Source organism: Hyperolius riggenbachi, chromosome 7, assembly GCF_040937935.1.
Source record: "Hyperolius riggenbachi isolate aHypRig1 chromosome 7, aHypRig1.pri, whole genome shotgun sequence".
In the NCBI taxonomy this organism is placed as follows: Eukaryota; Metazoa; Chordata; class Amphibia; order Anura; family Hyperoliidae; genus Hyperolius; species Hyperolius riggenbachi.
In genome coordinates, this window is record NC_090652.1 from 189,443,471 (window position 1) to 189,463,062 (window position 19,592).

The 19,592-nt window shown below is 48.8% G+C and overlaps 1 protein-coding gene across 1 annotated transcript in view; it reads left to right on the top strand.

The window, feature by feature from the left end:
- The window catches only part of COL3A1 (collagen type III alpha 1 chain), a 2,242,195-nt gene that overhangs the window by 750,200 nt on the left and 1,472,403 nt on the right, over window positions 1-19,592 (top strand). Inside the window, exon 18 of the mRNA XM_068244947.1 lies at window positions 15,737-15,835. Within this exon, the coding sequence (XP_068101048.1) occupies window positions 15,737-15,835 (99 nt within the window). The remainder of the gene's footprint in view (window positions 1-15,736; window positions 15,836-19,592) is intronic.

The following is a 19,592-nucleotide window of genomic DNA, read 5'->3' on the forward strand; positions in this document are numbered from 1 at the left end:
ACCCGCCACTGTATACCTGTTCTGTTCAGTGGACCCGCCACTGTATACCTGTTCAGTGAACCCGCCACTGCATACCTGTTGTGTTCAGTGAACCTGCCACTGCATACCTGTTGTGTTCAGTGAACCTGCCACTGCATACCTGTTCTGTGAACCCGCCACTGTATACCTGTTCTGTTCAGTGGACCCGCCACTGTATACCTGTTTAGTGAACACGCCACTGCATACCTATTGTGTTCAGTGATCCTGCCACTGCATACCTGTTCTGTGAACCCGCCACTGTATACCTGTTCTGTTCAGTGGACCCGCCACTGTATACCTGTTCTGTGAACCCGCCACTGTATACCTGTTCTGTTCAGTGGACCCGCCACTGTATACCTGTTCTGTGAACCCGCCACTGTATACCTGTTCTGTTCAGTGGACCCGCCACTGTATACCTGTTCTGTTCAGTGGACCCGCCATGTTGGACCCGCGCCTCAAGGGAAAGTTGAGCCAGTTCCTGCCGCCTGCAGGAGGAGACCCAGCGCAACAAATAAGGAGCTTGCAGCAGGCCCTTGTTGAGTGCTTGGAGGAAGCCTTCCCCCAGCCTTCCACCCCCACTGTCCAGCCAGCACAGAGGCAGCAGCAGGTGCCTGCATCCAGCAGCAAGCGCCCCACAGACCTGCTGTCTCTCAGCCACGAGCTCTACAGGACTGTAGAGGCTCCGGCAGCAGTGACTAGAGAGGAGGTGCATGCAGCAGCATCCTCCTCCAGTCACAGCCAGCGCCTGACCCGCATGGTGGCTGACTACATGGGGTCCTACAGCGGGCTTGACAGCGATGCCCCTGTTGATCCCATGGAGTATTGGGTCAAGCGCCTGGAGATCTGGAGCGAGCTGGCGCAGTACGCCCTGGAAGTGCTGTCCTGCCCCCCTTCCAGCGTGCTGTCCGAGCGCTGCTTCAGTGCAGCTGGTGGCGTGGTCACCGAGAAACGCTCACGTCTGTCTCACAAGTCTGTGGACAGACTGACGTTTCTCAAGATGAACCAGGCGTGGGTGGAAGGCGAGTTCCTGGCCCCTGTTGTCGGTGAGAGGGGGACATGAACTGGCTGCGGGAACTTAGAACCATCGTTAATGTGCCTTACCACCCTTTACCACCTCCTGGCTCCTGCTCACTAAGCCAGCCTGGTTCACTTTGACTATTACGTCGCCTGCAGCCACACATTTTACAACTACAGTGGGCTGCTGTGTACTGCCCTTCTGCTGTCTGTCTGTTTCCCACTGCCAGGGTACACAGATTTACCTTCTGCTGCCACTCTGCCACCAGCTATTACGTCAAAAAATAGCTATATCTGTGTAATTGGTTGTAAAACCAAAACTACAAAACCATAAAAAAAAAAAAAAGGTTTAATTTTTCTGAGGTGCCCGGGTTGAAAACTGTGTTGTCCCAGTTGTGTATTGGACACGATGTGGGCTGCACGACCGCTGTCTGGGACCTCCTGTTGTGTTTATTTACGCCCTGGTATCACCGCTAGGTACCAGGGCTATTATGTCACGCTGCCTGCCTGCTGCCACACTCACACTACTCCTCCATTCCTCCTGATGCTGCTGCTGTCTGTCTGTGTTTCCCACTGCCAGGGTACACAGAATTACCTTCTGCTGCCACTCTGCCACCAGCTATTACGTCAAACAATAGCTGCTCACATTACTCCTCCATTCCTCCTGCTGCTGCTGCTGTCGGTCTGTGTTTCCCACTGCCAGGGTACACAGAATTACATTCTGCTGCCACTCTGCCACCAGCTATTACGTCAAACAATAGCTATATATCTGTGTAATTTGTTTTACAAACAAAACCAAAAAACCATAAAAAAAAAAAGGTTTTATTTTTCAGAGGTGCCCGGGTTGAAAACTGTGTTGTCCCAGTTGTGTATTGGACACGATGTGGGCTGCACGACCGCTGTCTGGGACCTCCTGTTGTGTTTATTTACGCCCTGGTATCACCGCTAGGTACCAGGGCTATTATGTCACGCTGCCTGCCTGCTGCCACACTCACACTACTCCTCCATTCCTCCTGCTGCTGCTGCTGTCGGTCTGTGTTTCCCACTGCCAGGGTACACAGAATTACCTTCTGCTGCCACACTGCCACCAGCTATTACGTCAAACAATAGCTGCTCACATTACTCCTCCATTCCTCCTGCTGCTGCTGCTGTCTGTCTGTGTTTCCCACTGCCAGGGGACACAGAATTACATTCTGCTGCCACTCTGCCACCAGCTATTACGTCAAAAAATAGCTATATCTGTGTAATTGGTTGTAAAACCAAAACTACAAAACCATAAAAAAAAAAAAAAAGGTTTAATTTTTCTGAGGTGCCCGGGTTGAAAACTGTGTTGTCCCAGTTGTGTATTGGACACGATGTGGGCTGCACGACCGCTGTCTGGGACCTCCTGTTGTGTTTATTTACAGCCCTGGTATCACCCGCTAGGTACCAGGGCTATTATGTCACGCTGCCTGCCTGCTGCCACACTCACACTACTCCTCCATTCCTCCTGCTGCTGCTGCTGTCTGTCTGTGTTTCCCACTGCCAGGGTACACAGAATTACATTCTGCTGCCACTCTGCCACCAGCTATTACGTAAACAATAGCTGCTCACATTACTCCTCCATTCCTCCTGCTGCTGCTGCTGTCGGTCTGTGTTTCCCACTGCCAGGGTACACAGAATTACATTCTGCTGCCACTCTGCCACCAGCTATTACGTCAAAAAATAGCTATATATCTGTGTAATTTGTTTTACAAACAAAACCAAAAAACCATAAAAAAAAAAAAGGTTTAATTTTTCAGAGGTGCCTGGGTTGAAAACTGTGTTGTCCCAGTTGTGTATTGGACACGATGTGGGCTGCACGACCGCTGTCTGGGACCTCCTGTTGTGTTTATTTACGCCCTGGTATCACCGCTAGGTACCAGGGCTATTATGTCACGCTGCCTGCCTGCTGCCACACTCACACTACTCCTCCATTCCTCCTGCTGCTGCTGCTGTCGGTCTGTGTTTCCCACTGCCAGAGTACACAGAATTACATTTTGCTGCCACTCTGCCACCAGGTATTACGTCAAACAATAGCTGCTCACATTACGCCTCCATTCCTCCTGCTGCTGCTGCTGTCGGTCTGTGTTTCCCACTGCCAGGGTACACAGAATTACATTCTGCTGCCACTCTGCCACCAGCTATTACGTCAAAAAATAGCTATATCTGTGTAATTGGTTGTAAAACCAAAACTACAAAACCATAAAAAAAAGGGTTAATTTTTCTGAGGTGCCCGGGTTGAAAACTGTGTTGTCCCAGTTGTGTATTGGACACGATGTGGGCTGCACGACCGCTGTCTGGGACCTCCTGTTGTGTTTATTTACAGCCCTGATATCACCCGCTAGGTACCAGGGCTATTATGTCACGCTGCCTGCCTGCTGCCACACTCACACTACTCCTCCATTCCTCCTGCTGCTGCTGCTGTCTGTCTGTGTTTCCCACTGCCAGGGTACACAGAATTACATTCTGCTGCCACTCTGCCACCAGCTATTACGTCAAAAAATAGCTATATCTGTGTAATTGGTTGTAAAACCAAAACTACAAAACCATAAAAAAAAAAAGGGTTAATTTTTCTGAGGTGCCCGGGTTGAAAACTGTGTTGTCCCAGTTGTGTATTGGACACGATGTGGGCTGCACGACCGCTGTCTGGGACCTCCTGTTGTGTTTATTTACAGCCTTGATATCACCCGCTAGGTACCAGGACTATTATGTCACGCTGCCTGCCTTCTGCCACACTCACACTACTCCTCCATTCCTCCTGCTGCTGCTGCTGTCTGTCTGTGTTTCCCACTGCCAGGGTACACAGAATTACATTCTGCTGCCACTCTGCCACCAGCTATTACGTCAAACAATAGCTGCTCACATTACTCCTCCATTCCTCCTGCTGCTGCTGCTGTCGGTCTGTGTTTCCCACTGCCAGGGTACACAGAATTACATTCTGCTGCCACTCTGCCACCAGCTATTACGTCAAAAAATAGCTATATATCTGTGTAATTTGTTTTACAAACAAAACCAAAAAACCATAAAAAAAAAAAGTTTAATTTTTCAGAGGTGCCCGGGTTGAAAACTGTGTTGTCCCAGTTGTGTATTGGACATGATGTGGGCTGCACGACCGTTGTCTGGGCCCTCCTGCCTGCTGTGTTTATTTACAGCCCTGGTATCACCGCTAGGTACCAGGGCTATTATGTCACGCTGCCTGCCTCATTGACTGCCTGCTGCCACACACTCCTCCTCCTCCTCCTGCTGCTGAATTTACCTCCTGCTGTCTGTGTGTTTCCACTACCAGGGAGCACATACAATGGCGCTTCCAACATGCGTGCGCCACCAGCTATTTGTTACGCTCAAAAATAGCTGCATTTCTTTAAAAAAAAAATTGAAAAGAGAAATAAGTGAAGAAGAAGAAGACGATATAGAAGAAGAAGGAGAAGAAAGAGGAGGAGGAGAAGAAGAAGAAGAAGAAGAAGGAGGAGGAGGAGGAGGAGGAGGAGGAGGAGGACTGAACAAAATTCTGGACACAACTTCTCTTTCCACCTTTTTTTTTTTTTTTTTAAAGGAACATCCCCACATAATCACTTGCTGTTGTTACTTGGAAAAAAAGATGTTTCTTGCATCATTCACCCTCAAAACAAGTGTTGGAAGCTATTTAAGGCCAATTCGAATAGTCAGCTCAAATAATGAGCTCGAATACCGACTCGAATAGTGAGCTCGAAGTCCGAGGTCGAATCGAATAGTAAAAATTATTCGACTCGAATATTCGACTGACCTCGAATAATTTACTATTCGAATTCGACCAAACTCGAACTTTAAAAAGGGGTATTTGAGCACCACTGCTATATAGTGTGGCTGAGCGAGCGGTGTACTACTATTCCCAGCAGACACAGAGTGGCAGTAAACAGAATGCTATATAGTGTGGCTGAGCGAGGTACACAGAGTGGCAGTAAACAGAATGCTATATAGTGTGGCTGAGCGAGCGGTGTACTACTATTCCCAGCAGACACAGAGTGGCAGTAAACAGAATGCTATATAGTGTGGCTGAGCGAGCGGTGTACTACTATTCCCAGCAGCGACACAATGACTGGGGGGACCCTGGCTAGCGTGGCTGGAGCGCGAACTACCCTGCCTGCCTACCCAAAGCTAAACCCACAGACAAATGGCGGAGATATGACGTGGTTCGGGTATTTATTTACCCGAACCACGTGACAGTTCGGCCAATCAGAGCGCGTTCGGGTCCGAACCACGTGACCCGTTCGGCCAATCACAGCGCTAGCCGGACGTTCGGGGAACGTTCGGCCATGCGCTCTTAGTTCGGCCATGTGGCCGAACGGTTTGGCCGTACACCTGGTGTTCGGCCGAACTCGAACATCACTCGAACAGGGTGATGTTCTGCAGAACCCGAACAGTGGCGAACACTGTTCGCCCAACACTAGCCGCAGGCACCTGCTGCTGTCCTGCTGGCTGCTGGATAGGGACAGAGGGAGTGGAAGGCGGGGGGAAGGCTTTCTACAGTCGCCAAACAAGGATCTCCTGCAACTCCCTTGCTCGCTGCTCACGGTCTCTGGCAGGCAGAAACTGATCCCACCTCCCCCTCAGCCGTCGGTCCAGGATCATGCTGATGCAGGTGTCCTCCCTCGCTTGCATCCGCTTGACCCTGGGGTCTGTGCGCAGGCAGCGCAGCATGTGCGCTGCCATGGGGAGCAGGGTAGACCGTCTAACAGAGACATCAGTGTCAGCGTCCTCCTCCTCCTCTTGCCCCTGAGACTCTTCCTCCTCTCTCCACCCTCGCACCACTGCTGCTGCGCTCAAATGTTCCCCCCCAGCAGCAACATCCAGCACCTCCAATTCCTCCTCCTCCTCCTCCTCCAGGGACTCAAATACCTGCGGAGCAGTGGACTGCGCAGGCGGCTGCTGTTCCAGCTGCTTCAGGGCCTCCTCTCCCAAATCCACCAAATCGCCAAGTGCCCTGTCCAGCAGACAAACAAAGGGCACTCACTGGCAGAGGGATGCCCGTTGTTCACTCACCAGCTTGGTTCCCTGCAGGAAGGGAGCCAACACCAAGCAGACCTGCTGCATCTTCCCCCATTGTGCGTTGGTGAGGAGCTGGAGTGTGGGGCTGCTTCTGCTGCCGGTGCCGGTGACAGTGGCATCATAGATGTACCGGTTGACAGCCCTCCTCTGCTCAATCAGCCGCTCCAACATCGCCAGGGTGGTGTCGTGGCAGGCCCTCCTGCTGCTGGACGTCTGCCAGTGTTGCTGCGGCAGCTGCTGAGCGGCGGAAAGTGCGCACAATTTTCCGCGTTGCTTCTAACAGCTCCTCCATCCCCAGGTAGGTGCGCATGAACTTTTGCACCACCAGGTTCAGGACGTGGGCCAAGCAAGGGACGTGGAGCAAGTCTCCACTGCTGATGGCAGACAGCAGGTTGGCGGCATTGTCGGACACCACCAATCCCACAGTGAGGCCTCTGGGGGTCAGCCATGTCCTCTCCTGCTCCCTGAGTTACCGGAGCACGTTTGATGCCGTCAAGGAGTTTTTCCCCAGACTTTTCATCTCCAGCAGCGCTTGGCAGTGGCGGGCCTTCACGCTGCTGGAGAGACGGGATCGCTTGGCGGCGGGAGCTGCTGCTTCTCCCCTGACCCCCCCGCGGTGGCACCACGTAGTGGGCGACTGGTGCTGCTGCGCCCGAGGATGGACCTGCTGCTTCCTCGCTCGGGCTTTCCACCAGGCTGACCCAGTGGGCCGTAAAGGACAGATAGCGCTCTGTCCCAAACCGGCTGCTCCATGAATCCATGGTTATGTGGATCCGCGCACTCACAGCGTGATCCAGCGCGTGGCCCATGTTCGCCATGGCAGAGTGGTGCAGTGCTGGGATCGCCCTGCGGGAGAAATAGTGGCGGCTGGGGACTTTCCACTCCGGGATCCCAACCTGCAGCAGCGCTCTGATGTCACTCCCCTCCTACACAAAGGAATATGGCAGGAGCTGGGAACACATGGCCCGGGCAAGCAACCCGTTCAGCAACCGGATGCGCCTGTGGGCGGGAGGCAGCACCTTGGTCACACCGGGGAATGCTTCGCTGAGCAGGGTCTGGCGGCGTTTGCCTGCACGGGAGGATGAGGAGGCCACTGTGGAGGGAGCTGATGAGGCCACTGTGGAGGGAGCTGATGAGGCCACCGAGGACTGGCTGCCCAGGGGGTGGGTGGGAGTGAGTTGCTGCTGTGCTCCTGCTGCTGCTGCTGGATGGGCAGGAGGGTCGGCTGCTGCTGCTGCTGCTGAAATCTGTGCAGTGGCTGTCTGGCTCTGACCACTGCCTGCACCACTTTGCATAAGCTTCTCCAACTCATTAAAGTCCTCAAAATGTCTGCTCTGTAAGTGGGTCTGCAGGCACGAGGTACTCAATTTGTGGATATCACAACCTCTGCTGAGACTGAGATTGCAACTGTTGCAAATTGCACGGGTCGGGTCCACTAGGCACTTGGTGAAGTACCGCCAGACTAGGGACTTCAACCTGCTCTTTGAGCTTGAGGGCTGGGGTTTTTGGGTGCCCTTGGAGGATTGTGCCTTTTTGGTTTTAGTTAGAGGTTTGCTGCGGGTGGTGGTAGCGACTGAAGCAGCAGGCTGTGGCTCCTGCCTTCCACGCCCTGTGCTGGCCGCCTTGCTGCTGGCGCGCCTCTGCGCCAGAGACGCCTCCTCCTCCGATGACGAGCTGCCTTCAACCAACTGTGCTGGTGGTACTGGTGGCACATAGGAAGGATCTATCAAGTCATCATCATCAACCCCAAACATATCCTGTGAGCCCGCCTCAACCAACTCCTCTACCCCAACATCCCCTGCATCACGCCCCTCCTCCTCAGCGCCAGCAACAAACTTCTGCACCTCAAACTCCTCCTCCTCCTCCTTGGATGGCCCTATCATCTCCAACTCATACTTCTCCAAAACATCCCTGTACATGGTCACAGTCTCAGAGAGAAGAGCTTGCTCATTGAGGGCAGGCTGGTCGATGGGGTCACCGTGACCATGGCCTCAAGCACTGGTGGAGGCCTGCTGCAGACAGGAGTGCTGGTGCTGGTGGCACTGGTCTCGCTGGTGCTGGAGGCCTGGCTGGAAAAGGTGGCTTCCTGCCCCGCCATCATTTCCACCACAGCCTGCACCTGACTCTCCCCAATGGGCCGTGGGCGACGACCCGTCTCAAAGATGGGCGCAACACGCTGCTGTTGCACCTCTGCTCCCTCCTCCCTGCGGTCAGTGGCTGGTGGCGGACCAGTCCCAGACCTGCTGCTGCTGGCAGTGGCTCCTGCAATGGCACTGCCTCTCCTGGTGGTGCCTCGCCCTCTACCTCTGCCAGTCATTGTGCACTATACAAATACAGTAAAAAAAAAAAAAGTAGAAGAGGGCGGGAAAGGGTGTAAACTTTAATAAAGTCTGTGTTGGTGGTGACTTGGTGGTGACTAGTAGTAGTAGTAGGCAGTAGTAGTAGTAGTACGCACGCAGGTAAATAAGAAACACCTAGCGTACTACGCTATAAGTAAGTCGTGCGGCAGACAGTCGGTGACAATTACAATCGCTCACACACGGTCACATGCAATCAATCGATCAATAGGCTCGAGCAGGTGACAGACAGTCACAAGTCACTCACAACGGATGCTGGTGGTGGCCTGTATGTGTTATAACTCTTATTTATTACACACTACAGATGATAATAAAATCACACAGTAAAAGTGAAAAAAAAAAAAAGTGAACGTGAACGGGTACTAGTAGACTAGTAGTATAGTAGTAGACACTAGTAGTAGTACGCACACAGGTAACTAAGAAACACCTAGCATACTACGCTACAAGTAAGTCGTGCGGCAGACAGTCGGTGACAATTACAATCGGTCACACACGGTCAGACGCAATCAATCAATCAATAGGCTCGGGCAGGTGACAGACAGTCACAAGTCACTCACAATGGATGCGGGTGGTGGCCTGTATGTGTTGTAACTCTTATTTATTACACACACTACAGATGATAATAAAATCACACAGTAACAGTGAAAAAAAAAAATAAGTGAACGGGTACTAGTAGTATAGAAGTAGACACTAGTAGTAGTACGCACGCAGGTAACTAAGAAACACCTAGCGCACTACGCTATAAGTAAGTCGTGCGGCAGACAGTCGGTGACAATTACAATCGCTCACACACGGTCAGACGCAATCAATCGATCAATAGGCTCGGGCAGGTGACAGACAGTCACAAGTCACTCACAACGGATGCTGGTGGTGGCCTGTATGTGTTGTAACTCTTATTTATTACACACACTACAGATGATAATAAAATTACACAGTAACAGTGAAAAAAAAAATAAGCGAACGGGTACTAGTAGACTAGTAGTATAGTAGTAGACACTAGTAGTAGTACGCACGCAGGTAACTAAGAAACACCTAGCATACTACGCTATAAGTAAGTCATGCGGCAGACAGTCGGTGACAATTTCAATTGCTCACAGCCTCACACACGGTCAGATGCAATCAATCGATCAATAGGCTGGGGCAGGTGACAGACAGTCACAAGTCACTCACAACGGATGCTGGTGGTGGCCTGTATGTGTTGTAACTCTTATTTATTACACACACTACAGATGATTATAAAATCACACAGTAACAGTGAAAAAAAAAATAAGTGAATGGGTACTAGTAGACTAGTAGTATAGTAGTAGACGCTAGTAGTAGTACGCACGCAGGTAACTAAGAAACACCTAGCGTACTACGCTATAAGTAAGTCGTGCGGCAGACAGTCGGTGACAATTACAATCTGTCACACACGGTCAGACGCAATCAATCGATCAATAGGCTCGGGCAGGTGACAGACAGTCACAGGTCACTCACGACGAATGCTTGTGGTGGCCTGTATGTGTTGTAACTCTTATTTATTACACACACTACAGATGATTATAAAATCACACAGTAACAGTGAAAAAAAAATAAGTGAACGGGTACTAGAAGACTAGTAGTATAGTAGTAGACACTAGTAGTAGTACGCATGCAGGTAACTAAGAAACACCTAGCGTACTACGCTATAAGTAAGTCGTGCGGCAGACAGTCAGTGACAATTACAATCGCTCACACACGGTCACACGCAATCAATCGATCAATAGGCTCGGGCAGGTGACAGACAGTCACAAGTCACTCACAACAGATGCTGGTGGTGGCCTGTATGTGTTGTAACTCTTATTTATTACACACACTACAGATGATTATAAAATCACACAGTAACAGTGGGAAAAAAAAAAAGTGAACGGGTACTAGTAGTATAGTAACAACAATAATAACAATAATATTTATATAGCGCTTTTCTCCCTGGGGACTCAAAGCGCTGTGACCCTGCATTATGCAGTCTCAAAGGCTCGGGAAAAGAGGTGAGTTTTTAGCCTTTTTTTAAAGCTGTCCAGAGAAGGAGCCTCTCGTACTGATTGTGGAAGTGAGTTCCATAGAGTAGGGGCTGCGTAGGAAAAGGCCCGAGCACCAAATGTTAAGTGTATCCTGGGAATAACCAGCTTCATCTTGTTGGCAGAGCGGAGGGTGCGTGAAGGGGCATAAAGTTCCAATAGATCCGCTATGTATTTGGGTCCCATGTGGTGTAGAGCCTTGAATGTTAGCAGGCAGATCTTAAAATTGATTCTCCATTTTACTGGCAACCAGTGAAGAGTTTGCAGTACTGGGGTGATGTGTGAGCTGCGGGGGGCATTGGCTAGGAGTCTGGCTGCAGCATTCTGTACTAGCTGTAAGGGGCGCAGAGCCTTATCTGTAGATCCGATGAACAGGGCGTTGCAGTAGTCTAGGCGGGAGGATACAAATGCGTGAACCAGGGCAGGTAGGTCTTCAGCTGGGATAAGGTGTTTGATTTTCGCTATATTTCTTAGATGGAAGAAGGAAGACTTGACGACAGCTGATACCTGCTGTCTGAGTTTTAGATTTCCATCCAGGATCACCCCAAGGTTTCGCACAGAGTCTTTATATTGTACAGTATCTCCCCCAATTGCTAGTTTGAGGTGGTGAGCGTTTTGAACTTTATCCATCATGTGTGGACCACCTACCACCAACACCTCTGTTTTGTCAGAGTTCAGCCTCAGCCAGCTGGTGTTCATCCAATTTTGTAAATCCACTAGACATGCATTTATGGATGCTGATGGGTCTTGGGTGCCAGGCTTGAAGGACAGATACAGTTGTGTGTCATCTGCATAACAATGGTATCCTAGGCCATAGTTCTGGATTATTTTGCCCAGTGGGAGCATGTAGGCTGCAAAGAGTAATGGTGATAGTACAGAACCCTGTGGAACTCCATAGGCAAGTGGCACTGGATTAGAGTAGTGTGTGCCCAGACATACTTGCTGTGTCCTGCCAGATAGGAAGGTCTGAAACCATCTAAGAACAGTACCCCTTAGGCCACAGTAATTCTTCAGTCGCTGGATAAGAATTTCATGATCCACAGTATCAAATGCTGCTGACAAGTCAAGAAGAATCAGAATTGAGCAATCACCCTTGTCCCTTGCAGTAAGTAGATCATTCATTACTCAGACTAATGCTGTTTCAGTGCTGTGCCTTTTCCTGAATCCTGACTGAAAAGTATCAAAGATGTTGTTATCTGTAAGCCTGGCTTCTAGCTGGTTGGCGACTGCTTTCTCGATAACTTTTGATAGGAATGGTAAGTTCGCCACAGGTCTGTAGTTGGTTACAGAATCAGGATCTAGTGATGGTTTCTTCAGGAGGGGTTTTATGATTGCTTTCTTTAGTTCTTCTGGGAAAAGACCACTTTGCAAGGAGCACTGAGTGATTTTGTGAAGTGCTGGCCTGATCAGCTCTGGGCACTGCATTAAGGATCCAGTTGGGCCAGGATCTAGGTCGCAGGTAGTGGGGCGGAGACTTTGAATGAGAATTCCAAAATCTTCTACACTCAGAGTGTCAAAGACTTGCCATGGTGGTACGGTAGTAGGCATATGCAACGTCCAGTGGTCAATTGATGTAGTTGGTGTAATGCTGGCACGGATGGTAGACACCTTGTTTGTGAAGAAGGCAGAGAATTCTTCACACCTTTCCCTGGAGTATGTGGTTGGGACTTTTAGGCAGGAAGGATTGCAGAGTGATTCCACTGTGTGGAAGAGTTGAGCAGCTCTGTTGTTGGCTGTAGATATTTTGTGCGAGATAAAGTCTGATTTTTTCTTGGTTATTGCTTGTTGGTATTGTCTGAGGTGTTGAACTAGGCTAGATTTGTGCTCCTCAGTAGACACTAGTAGTAGTACGCACGCACGCACGCACGCAGGTAACTAAGAAACACCTAGGGCTTGATTCACAAAGCGGTGCTAACCTCCTTAGCACGTCTAAAGTCTTTAGACATGCTAACCAGGGTGTTAAGTAGGTTAGCACCGGATTTCTCAATTGAGAAAACCGGTGCTAACCTACTTAGCACCCTGGTTAGCGCGCCTAAAGACTTTAGACGTGCTAAGTAGGTTAGCACCGCTTTGTGAATCAAGCCCCTAGTGTACTACACTATAAGTAAGTCGTGCGGCAGACAGTCGGTGACAATTACAATCGGTCACACACGGTCAGACGCAATCAATCCATAGGCTCGGGCAGGCGACAGACAGTCACAGGTCACTCACAACAGATGCTGGTGGTGGCCTGTCACAGTCAGTAACTAACTAACACAGTACTGAAACTAATAAAGTAACAGACTACAGCAGTAATAATTAACTAAACTAGTACTACAAAGTACACAACTAACTAGAATCCCTAACCTACCTAAGCTAGTAGTAGGCTAAGGCCACCTAGGCTAGCAGGCCTAGCCTGCACACAGACTAACACTAGCCTAGCACAGTATACACTATACACTAGCTGACTAAAAACAATCAAAATACTAGCTAACTATATAAGACAACAATAAATGTGTTTAGGAGGTGTTTTGGAAGCAAAACGCTAGGTTTAGCAGTGAAAAGCACTTGCTCAGACACAGCACAGCACTGGAGAAACTCTCAGTACCAGCAGCAGTCACACAAGTGCGTGGCTCCGCAAGATGGCCGCTGCCTTATATAGAGGAGGGAAGGGCCAGACTCCCCTCCTCTGATTGGTTGCTAGGGTTGCCAGGTCCTCGGCAGGAGGACTTCTGATTGGCCCAATGATGTCATCCCCGAATCCCGAAGCCGAAACCGAACCCACAGCTCCATCCGGCCGAATTCGAGTGCGCACATTCGGCAGGCTTCGTATTCGGGTTCGGCTAGGATTGCAGCATTCGGGTTCGGTTTCGCATTCGGCAAACCCCAAAAACCACCCGAATTTTCGGGGAAACTTTGCATTCGGGGTCCTGCTGAGCACCCCTGGTTTAGACTAGTCTACAGGTGGTTTTTTAGTCTACTGATGGTTTGGTGTAATGTTTTAGACCTGTTTTTAGACCCGGTCTAACATTCAGTAATGACACAATTCACAAAGGCAAACAAAGAGTAATCAAGCCCAATTTTTCTGACAGAGATTAAACCAGCTGATTTCTTGTTGGTAAAGTAATTCTGTGAGCTATTTTAGATGTGAGGATGGAACCTTTTGAATTAATTATGCAGGCGTTTAATTGTATGCAGAGGAGAGCTCATCAAAGGAGAAGAATGTCAGTCATAGCTACTTGTTTGTGAATTGCATCTTTTGGTCATTTTTCCTGCTTTACCCACCTAATCATGAAATGGTTTAGAACTGGTCTAAAAACAGGTTTAAAATATTTAGTAATAGTAAATTCCCCTTTGATGCAGCTGACCAAACCATCAGTAGACTAATAACTATTAGCAGACTAGTCTAAACTGCTTAGTGAATTGAGGCCATACTCTGCCTTGCATTTTTATTGCTTATTTATTGATTTTCTTACCACTTGCTCACCTAAGGTCATGTACTATTGATCAGGTGACCAAGAGTGACAAATGTATGTCACTGAATTTACATTCAGGTCAGGTTCTAACTGACAAAGTGTGTGATTTTTATTACCTGTACAACACTCCGAGTAGTTTTGAGTGTAGAACATTACCATGGGAACAGCCATCGTAGGGGTAGGGAGAGAAAGAGAGAGTTTATAAACAACAACAAAAACAAGAAAAGAAACAGGGGCAAGATCCTATTGAGGAGTTGCATCTCTTGGGACTAGGTCACCAGAGAGGAATGGCATCACTCCAAGGGTCAGGTTAAAAGTTCTTCTGCATTAGAGGATGGTTCCCCAGAACCTCTCTCCTTGCTTTTGAATCAGTAGTTTCACTGGGAAACCACATCTGTATGGGCATGTTCCTTATTCTTAAAGCAGCAATTACCGGAATAAGAGAGCATCTCATCAAAAGGGTGGTCTGGGAAATATCTATGAATAAGGACAATCCTTTGTATGGGGAGAGAAGTTTCTGACATTTCCTTGCTGCTAGGAGAAAGGCTTCCTTAACGTGATAAAAGTGGATGCGGGCAATAACATCACGTGGGACTTTCTCTGGGAGGAAGCCTGGCTTGGGGAGCCTGTGAGCTCTGTCAATCACTAACTCATGCTCTGGGGTCTGTGGAAGCATCACTTTATGTAAGTCAGCTGTGGGAATCAATTCAGACACCCCAGTTTTTTACCTTATTATGTCTAATGTGATCCTCAAAGTCTATGAGTTTCTCTTTTAGGCTGTGAACCTCTTCTACCAATTCTTTGTGTGCATCCACTAGCTCATTTTTAGCAGAGGCATAATCAGACATTTTAGTTTCTATATGTGTCACTCTCTCATTAGATTCAGTAGTTAGGTATAGCATTTGCTCTGAAAGCAGTCTAATGTCGTTATACAGGGCACCCCTGAAGGGCATCATGAAATCTTTTACAAAGGCTTGTGTCAGTCGCTGGTCTGTTGCAGGAAACAGTTTTATTGAGTCTGCCTGTATAGATTCTGGAGCAGACATGCAGCCTACCTAGTCTGAGGGGTCAGTCGTGAGCCTCTATTTCAGAGGACTCATGGTAGTGGGGGATTCTGGTGTGGAGGCTCCGCTTCCACCAGGTCCCCTCACCTCTGCAGCAACGGAGGATCGTTGTGGGAGACCTACAGAGACAAGGGGAGTGAGGAGCAGCTTGTTCCTGTGTGAAGTGTGGGCACCATCTTGTGTCTGGCCAGCGCCGTGTTGGAGAAGAACTCCATCAGTTTGGTTAAGCATTTCCTTCTTCCTCTTGTTGGCCATGGCGAGTGGTTAGGAACATCCCTGAAAAGCAGGCACGTATCGGGCAGAAAAGAGAGCCGCTATAATGGAGGTGCAGGGAAAGATAGGGAATCAAGCAGCTATCCAGCTCGGCATCAAGCCACGCCTTCTTAGTACCATTATGTTTCTTACTTGATTCTATCTCTGCAAGTACTTCCAGACTGAACTGATAATGATCAGATCACAGAGGAATCGAAATGGCCCCAGCTTCTTTCTTTACCTAGTGAAAGGAAGAACAGGTAATCATTTACCAGGTTATATGCTGCCCTATCCCCCAGAGTTTTAATTTCAAAATTTAGTGATTCTGTGATAACTTGCAGAAGGAGAACAATACACTCAAAGTCTGTAATGAAATTGTGTGTATACACAAACTGTTGAAATGTTTCACCCCTGTTAGATTGTAACTGATTCATTTATTCATCTTTTAATGTATTAATGTTAATCAATAATGTATTCATTTTCATCAATTCAAGGGTCCTGCTGGTATTCCTGGTTCTCCTGGTCTCGCTGGAGCTGGTGGTCCTCCTGGCCCTTCTGGTACTAACGGTAGTCCTGGACTAAAAGGTGCTATGGTAAGTATTTTTAGTATTATGTAAATAAAAGGAAAAGTGGTTCAAACTTACTGTACAGACCTCAGAGCCAGGATTAGTATCAGTATTGAAAGGTTTATGTACCATTCTAGAAAACCCTTGTATGATGTATAATGATTAACAAAAAGATGAAAAGCTATGATAAACCAAATACAGAAAATCTTTTCTTATTTTGTATAAAATCAGTGGTTGGATAGAACAATCCATCATACTCACGTCCTGCAGAGGGTTTACATGAAAAGGGCGACTGTAAAAAAGGGCGCCTGGTGGAGCCCATATACAAACTTCGGCTACAAAAAAAGGCGCCTGGTATAGCCCATATAAAAACTTCGGCTACAAAAAAGGCGCCTGGTGTAGCCCATATAAAAACTTCGGCTACAAAAAAGGCGCCTGGTGTAGCCCATATAAAAACTTCGGCTACAAAAAAACTCCGGGATGTGTTAATTACTATTCCCCCTCCAGGCCGCCATGGATAGTGGGGGAATGAAATAATTTGGCTTCCAGCGCCTGTAGCCTATATCAAAACTCGGCTGAATAAAAAATATGGGCTAGAAAGGGGCGACCTACTGTAGCCAAAAACCTTGTAGCTGAAAAAATATGGGCTACACAGGAGTGCCCTTCTGTAGCCGAAAACCTTGTAGCCGAAAAAATATGGGCTACAAAGGGGCGCCCGCTTGTAGCCTATATCAAAACTATATCAAAGGGCGCCCTTTTCTACACCTTGTAACCCATATTTCCAGAAATAACATTGATGTCTATGGCGGCGCCCTTTTCATACAGGCAGCTCGGGCACCCTTTTCAACCGACACCCCTGCAGAAACTAAAATATCCAACTATCTTTATCATCTTGGCTTGAAGATGCTAGTTATATAAACCACAGTCAACCAAATCTAGTATAAAAACTCTCGGAAACCCTGCTTTAAAAGTGTGAGCATTGCAGCAGTCTAAATTTCCTTATTTAAATCCATGGAAGAAATCATATTGGCTGTTGGAGACTCTACCCACTTTTTAAAGCCTTAAACTCCATTACGCCAGTGGCTAACTTTGCCAAGTTTGATGACCCTAGCATTAGTAGTGTGAAAATAGATTCAGTTTAATTCTCCCATTGAAACTCAATGGATGTAACCTTTCTCACAATTGTCCGCTGCTGAGAGAAGAAACTGTCCAGAGTCCGTAAGGTCAAGAGCCCCTCCCTATCAGGTCCTTCTAAACGAATATCAATAAATGGATAAGGGAAATAAATCAAATTCAAAGAGTTAGAATAATCATAAGGATGTATTTTGACCACGATTGGGTGATGACGCATATTTTGCGCCGTATACCTGGGCGCATGCACGTCGCGATGACACCTATTGCGCATTGTCCTATACCTGGGCGCATCCGCATCGCGATGACACCTATTGAGCATCGTCCTAGCTGAAGCACGGAAGACGCCATCTGCGCTTCACTTGCTGGCTTTTACCTAAGCCACACGGATGGCTTTCACCTAACCCTGTTTCACTCACTATTCAGGTGATTATCTCCTTTTGCACTTTGCACTATGATTCATTTTTTGGTAAAATAGATCCATATCTAGAATGGTGGATTATTAATTATCTCACACTGCTGTTACTTATAACACTTCTGGGAATATGTGATATTATGCTGTATTCTTTTTCACATATAGATATTAGAGATGGCCCGAACCTCCGATTTTCAGTTCGCGAACCTCCCGCAAAAGTTCGGTTCGCGCCAGAATCGTGCAGAGGATCCTTAGGTTGGGGGTGCTGAAATTTAAAAAAGGGCCCTCTCCCCCCCCCCCCCCTTTCCAAAAAGACTGCACAGTGCCAACAAGTATTAAAGTCATCAGCCCTCTCCCACACCATCCCCTCTATGCCACTCCGCCAGCAAGTCACAATGCGAGTGGCAGAGGCGCTGAAGCAACAGTAAGGGGGAAGTCCGGTTTCTAACCTATGTGTTCCTCCGAAGCAAGGATTTCCCCCCCCCCCCCCCCCCGGGATTGTTAACATACACATACTATATGCTATTAAAATGGCAGTATTAAATTGTGAGCTCCTCTGAGGAAAGTCGGTGACATGACTATGTACTCTGTAAAGTGCTGCAGAAGATACCAGTGCTATATAAATACATAATAATAATAATATAGTAAGACATTAGACTATGACTATGGTAGGGACAGTCAGTGACACGATTATATACTCTGTAAAGTGCTGCAGAAGATGTCAGCGATATATATATATATATATATATATATATATATATATATATATATATATATTGTAACAAGTTTAGACCTGGCGGCTGCTGACTCGCAGGGGGTGTCTGCAGTAGTGTTGGGCGAACAACTGGATGTTCGGGTTCGGGTCCGTTCGCCGCACATGGGCCAGATGTTCGGCATGTTCGGCCCGAACCCTGAACTCCCCGAACATCCCGCTTTTGGGGGCCCTATGGGGTCGCAGGCATAAGGGGGGAGCATGCCCCGGTCGCGGGGGGGGGGTCGGAAATTCCTCCCACCCCCTTTGCTAGCGCTCCCCCCTCTGCCCACTTCCCCATAAAAAGTTTGATGAAAGTACCGGTGGCTGGCCTGGCAGTAGAGTGAGTGAGGAGGAGGAGTCCGGAGAGTGACGCGTTGAGGCCGGGCAGTGGGCGGTTCAGTGATGATGACGCATACGAGGGTACGCGTGACGCGTACCCTCGTATGCAGAGGACGTGAGGTCAGAGAAAGGGCGGAAGTACCACAAGGGTACAACGCTGAACCGCCTGCTGCCCGGCCTCAACGCGTCACTCTCCGGACTCCTCCTCCTCACTCACTCTACTGCCAGGCCAGCCACCGGTACTTTCATCAAACTTTTTTATGGGAAAGCGGGCAGAGGGGGGAGCGCTAGCGGAGGGGGTGGGGGAATTTCCGACCCCCCCCGCGCGACCGGGGCATGCTCCCCCCTTATGCCTGCGGCCCTGTTCGGCCTGTTCGGCTGGGCATTGAGCTGTTCGGGCGAACCCGAACTAAAATGGCCGAACACCATGAGGTGTTCGGCCGAACTCGAACATCACCCGAACAGGGTGATGTTCTGCAGAAGCCGAACAGTGGCGAACACTGTTCGCCCAACACTAGTCTGCAGCCGCCTCTCTCCCTGGCTCTCAAGTGTCATCCGTTCCCTTGGCGTCTAGTACGCCGGGAACGGTGTTATCTCCAGCTCATAGGGTTTCTGTCTCGCGCGGGCGCGCGCGGAGACAGGACCTTTATGCGGGCAGAAGGCGCGTCAGCTGACCTGCCGGACGGCTGACGTCACTGATGACTCTCGCCGCTCGGATTGGGTCCAAGGTGGGAGTGGCTGGGAGCGTGTCTCCGCTTCTTAAGCCTCCAGTCTTCATTCATTCTCTGTCTGCTGTCGTGAATACTCTGTGTTAGCGCTCAGACCTTAGACTAGTGCCAGGTGTTGAAACCAAGGACTTCACACCAAGACTAGGATTATTATTACATTGTTTTGATTACCTGTGTATGATTCTGGCTAGACCTCTGACCTTGCTTTCTGCTTAACGTTTCTGTACTTCTGCCTATCTGACTAGTTGCTGAACCTCTGCCCGATTACTCGTTATTCTTCTGCCTCACGATTCTGTACTGATACTCACCTCTCTGTTGTTGAACCTTGCTTGTCTGACCTCTCTACTCACCAGTGGGCCCTCGCCACTGGTGAGGTGTTATTTACTCACCAGCTCCTCTGGTGAGGTGGTTCCTTAT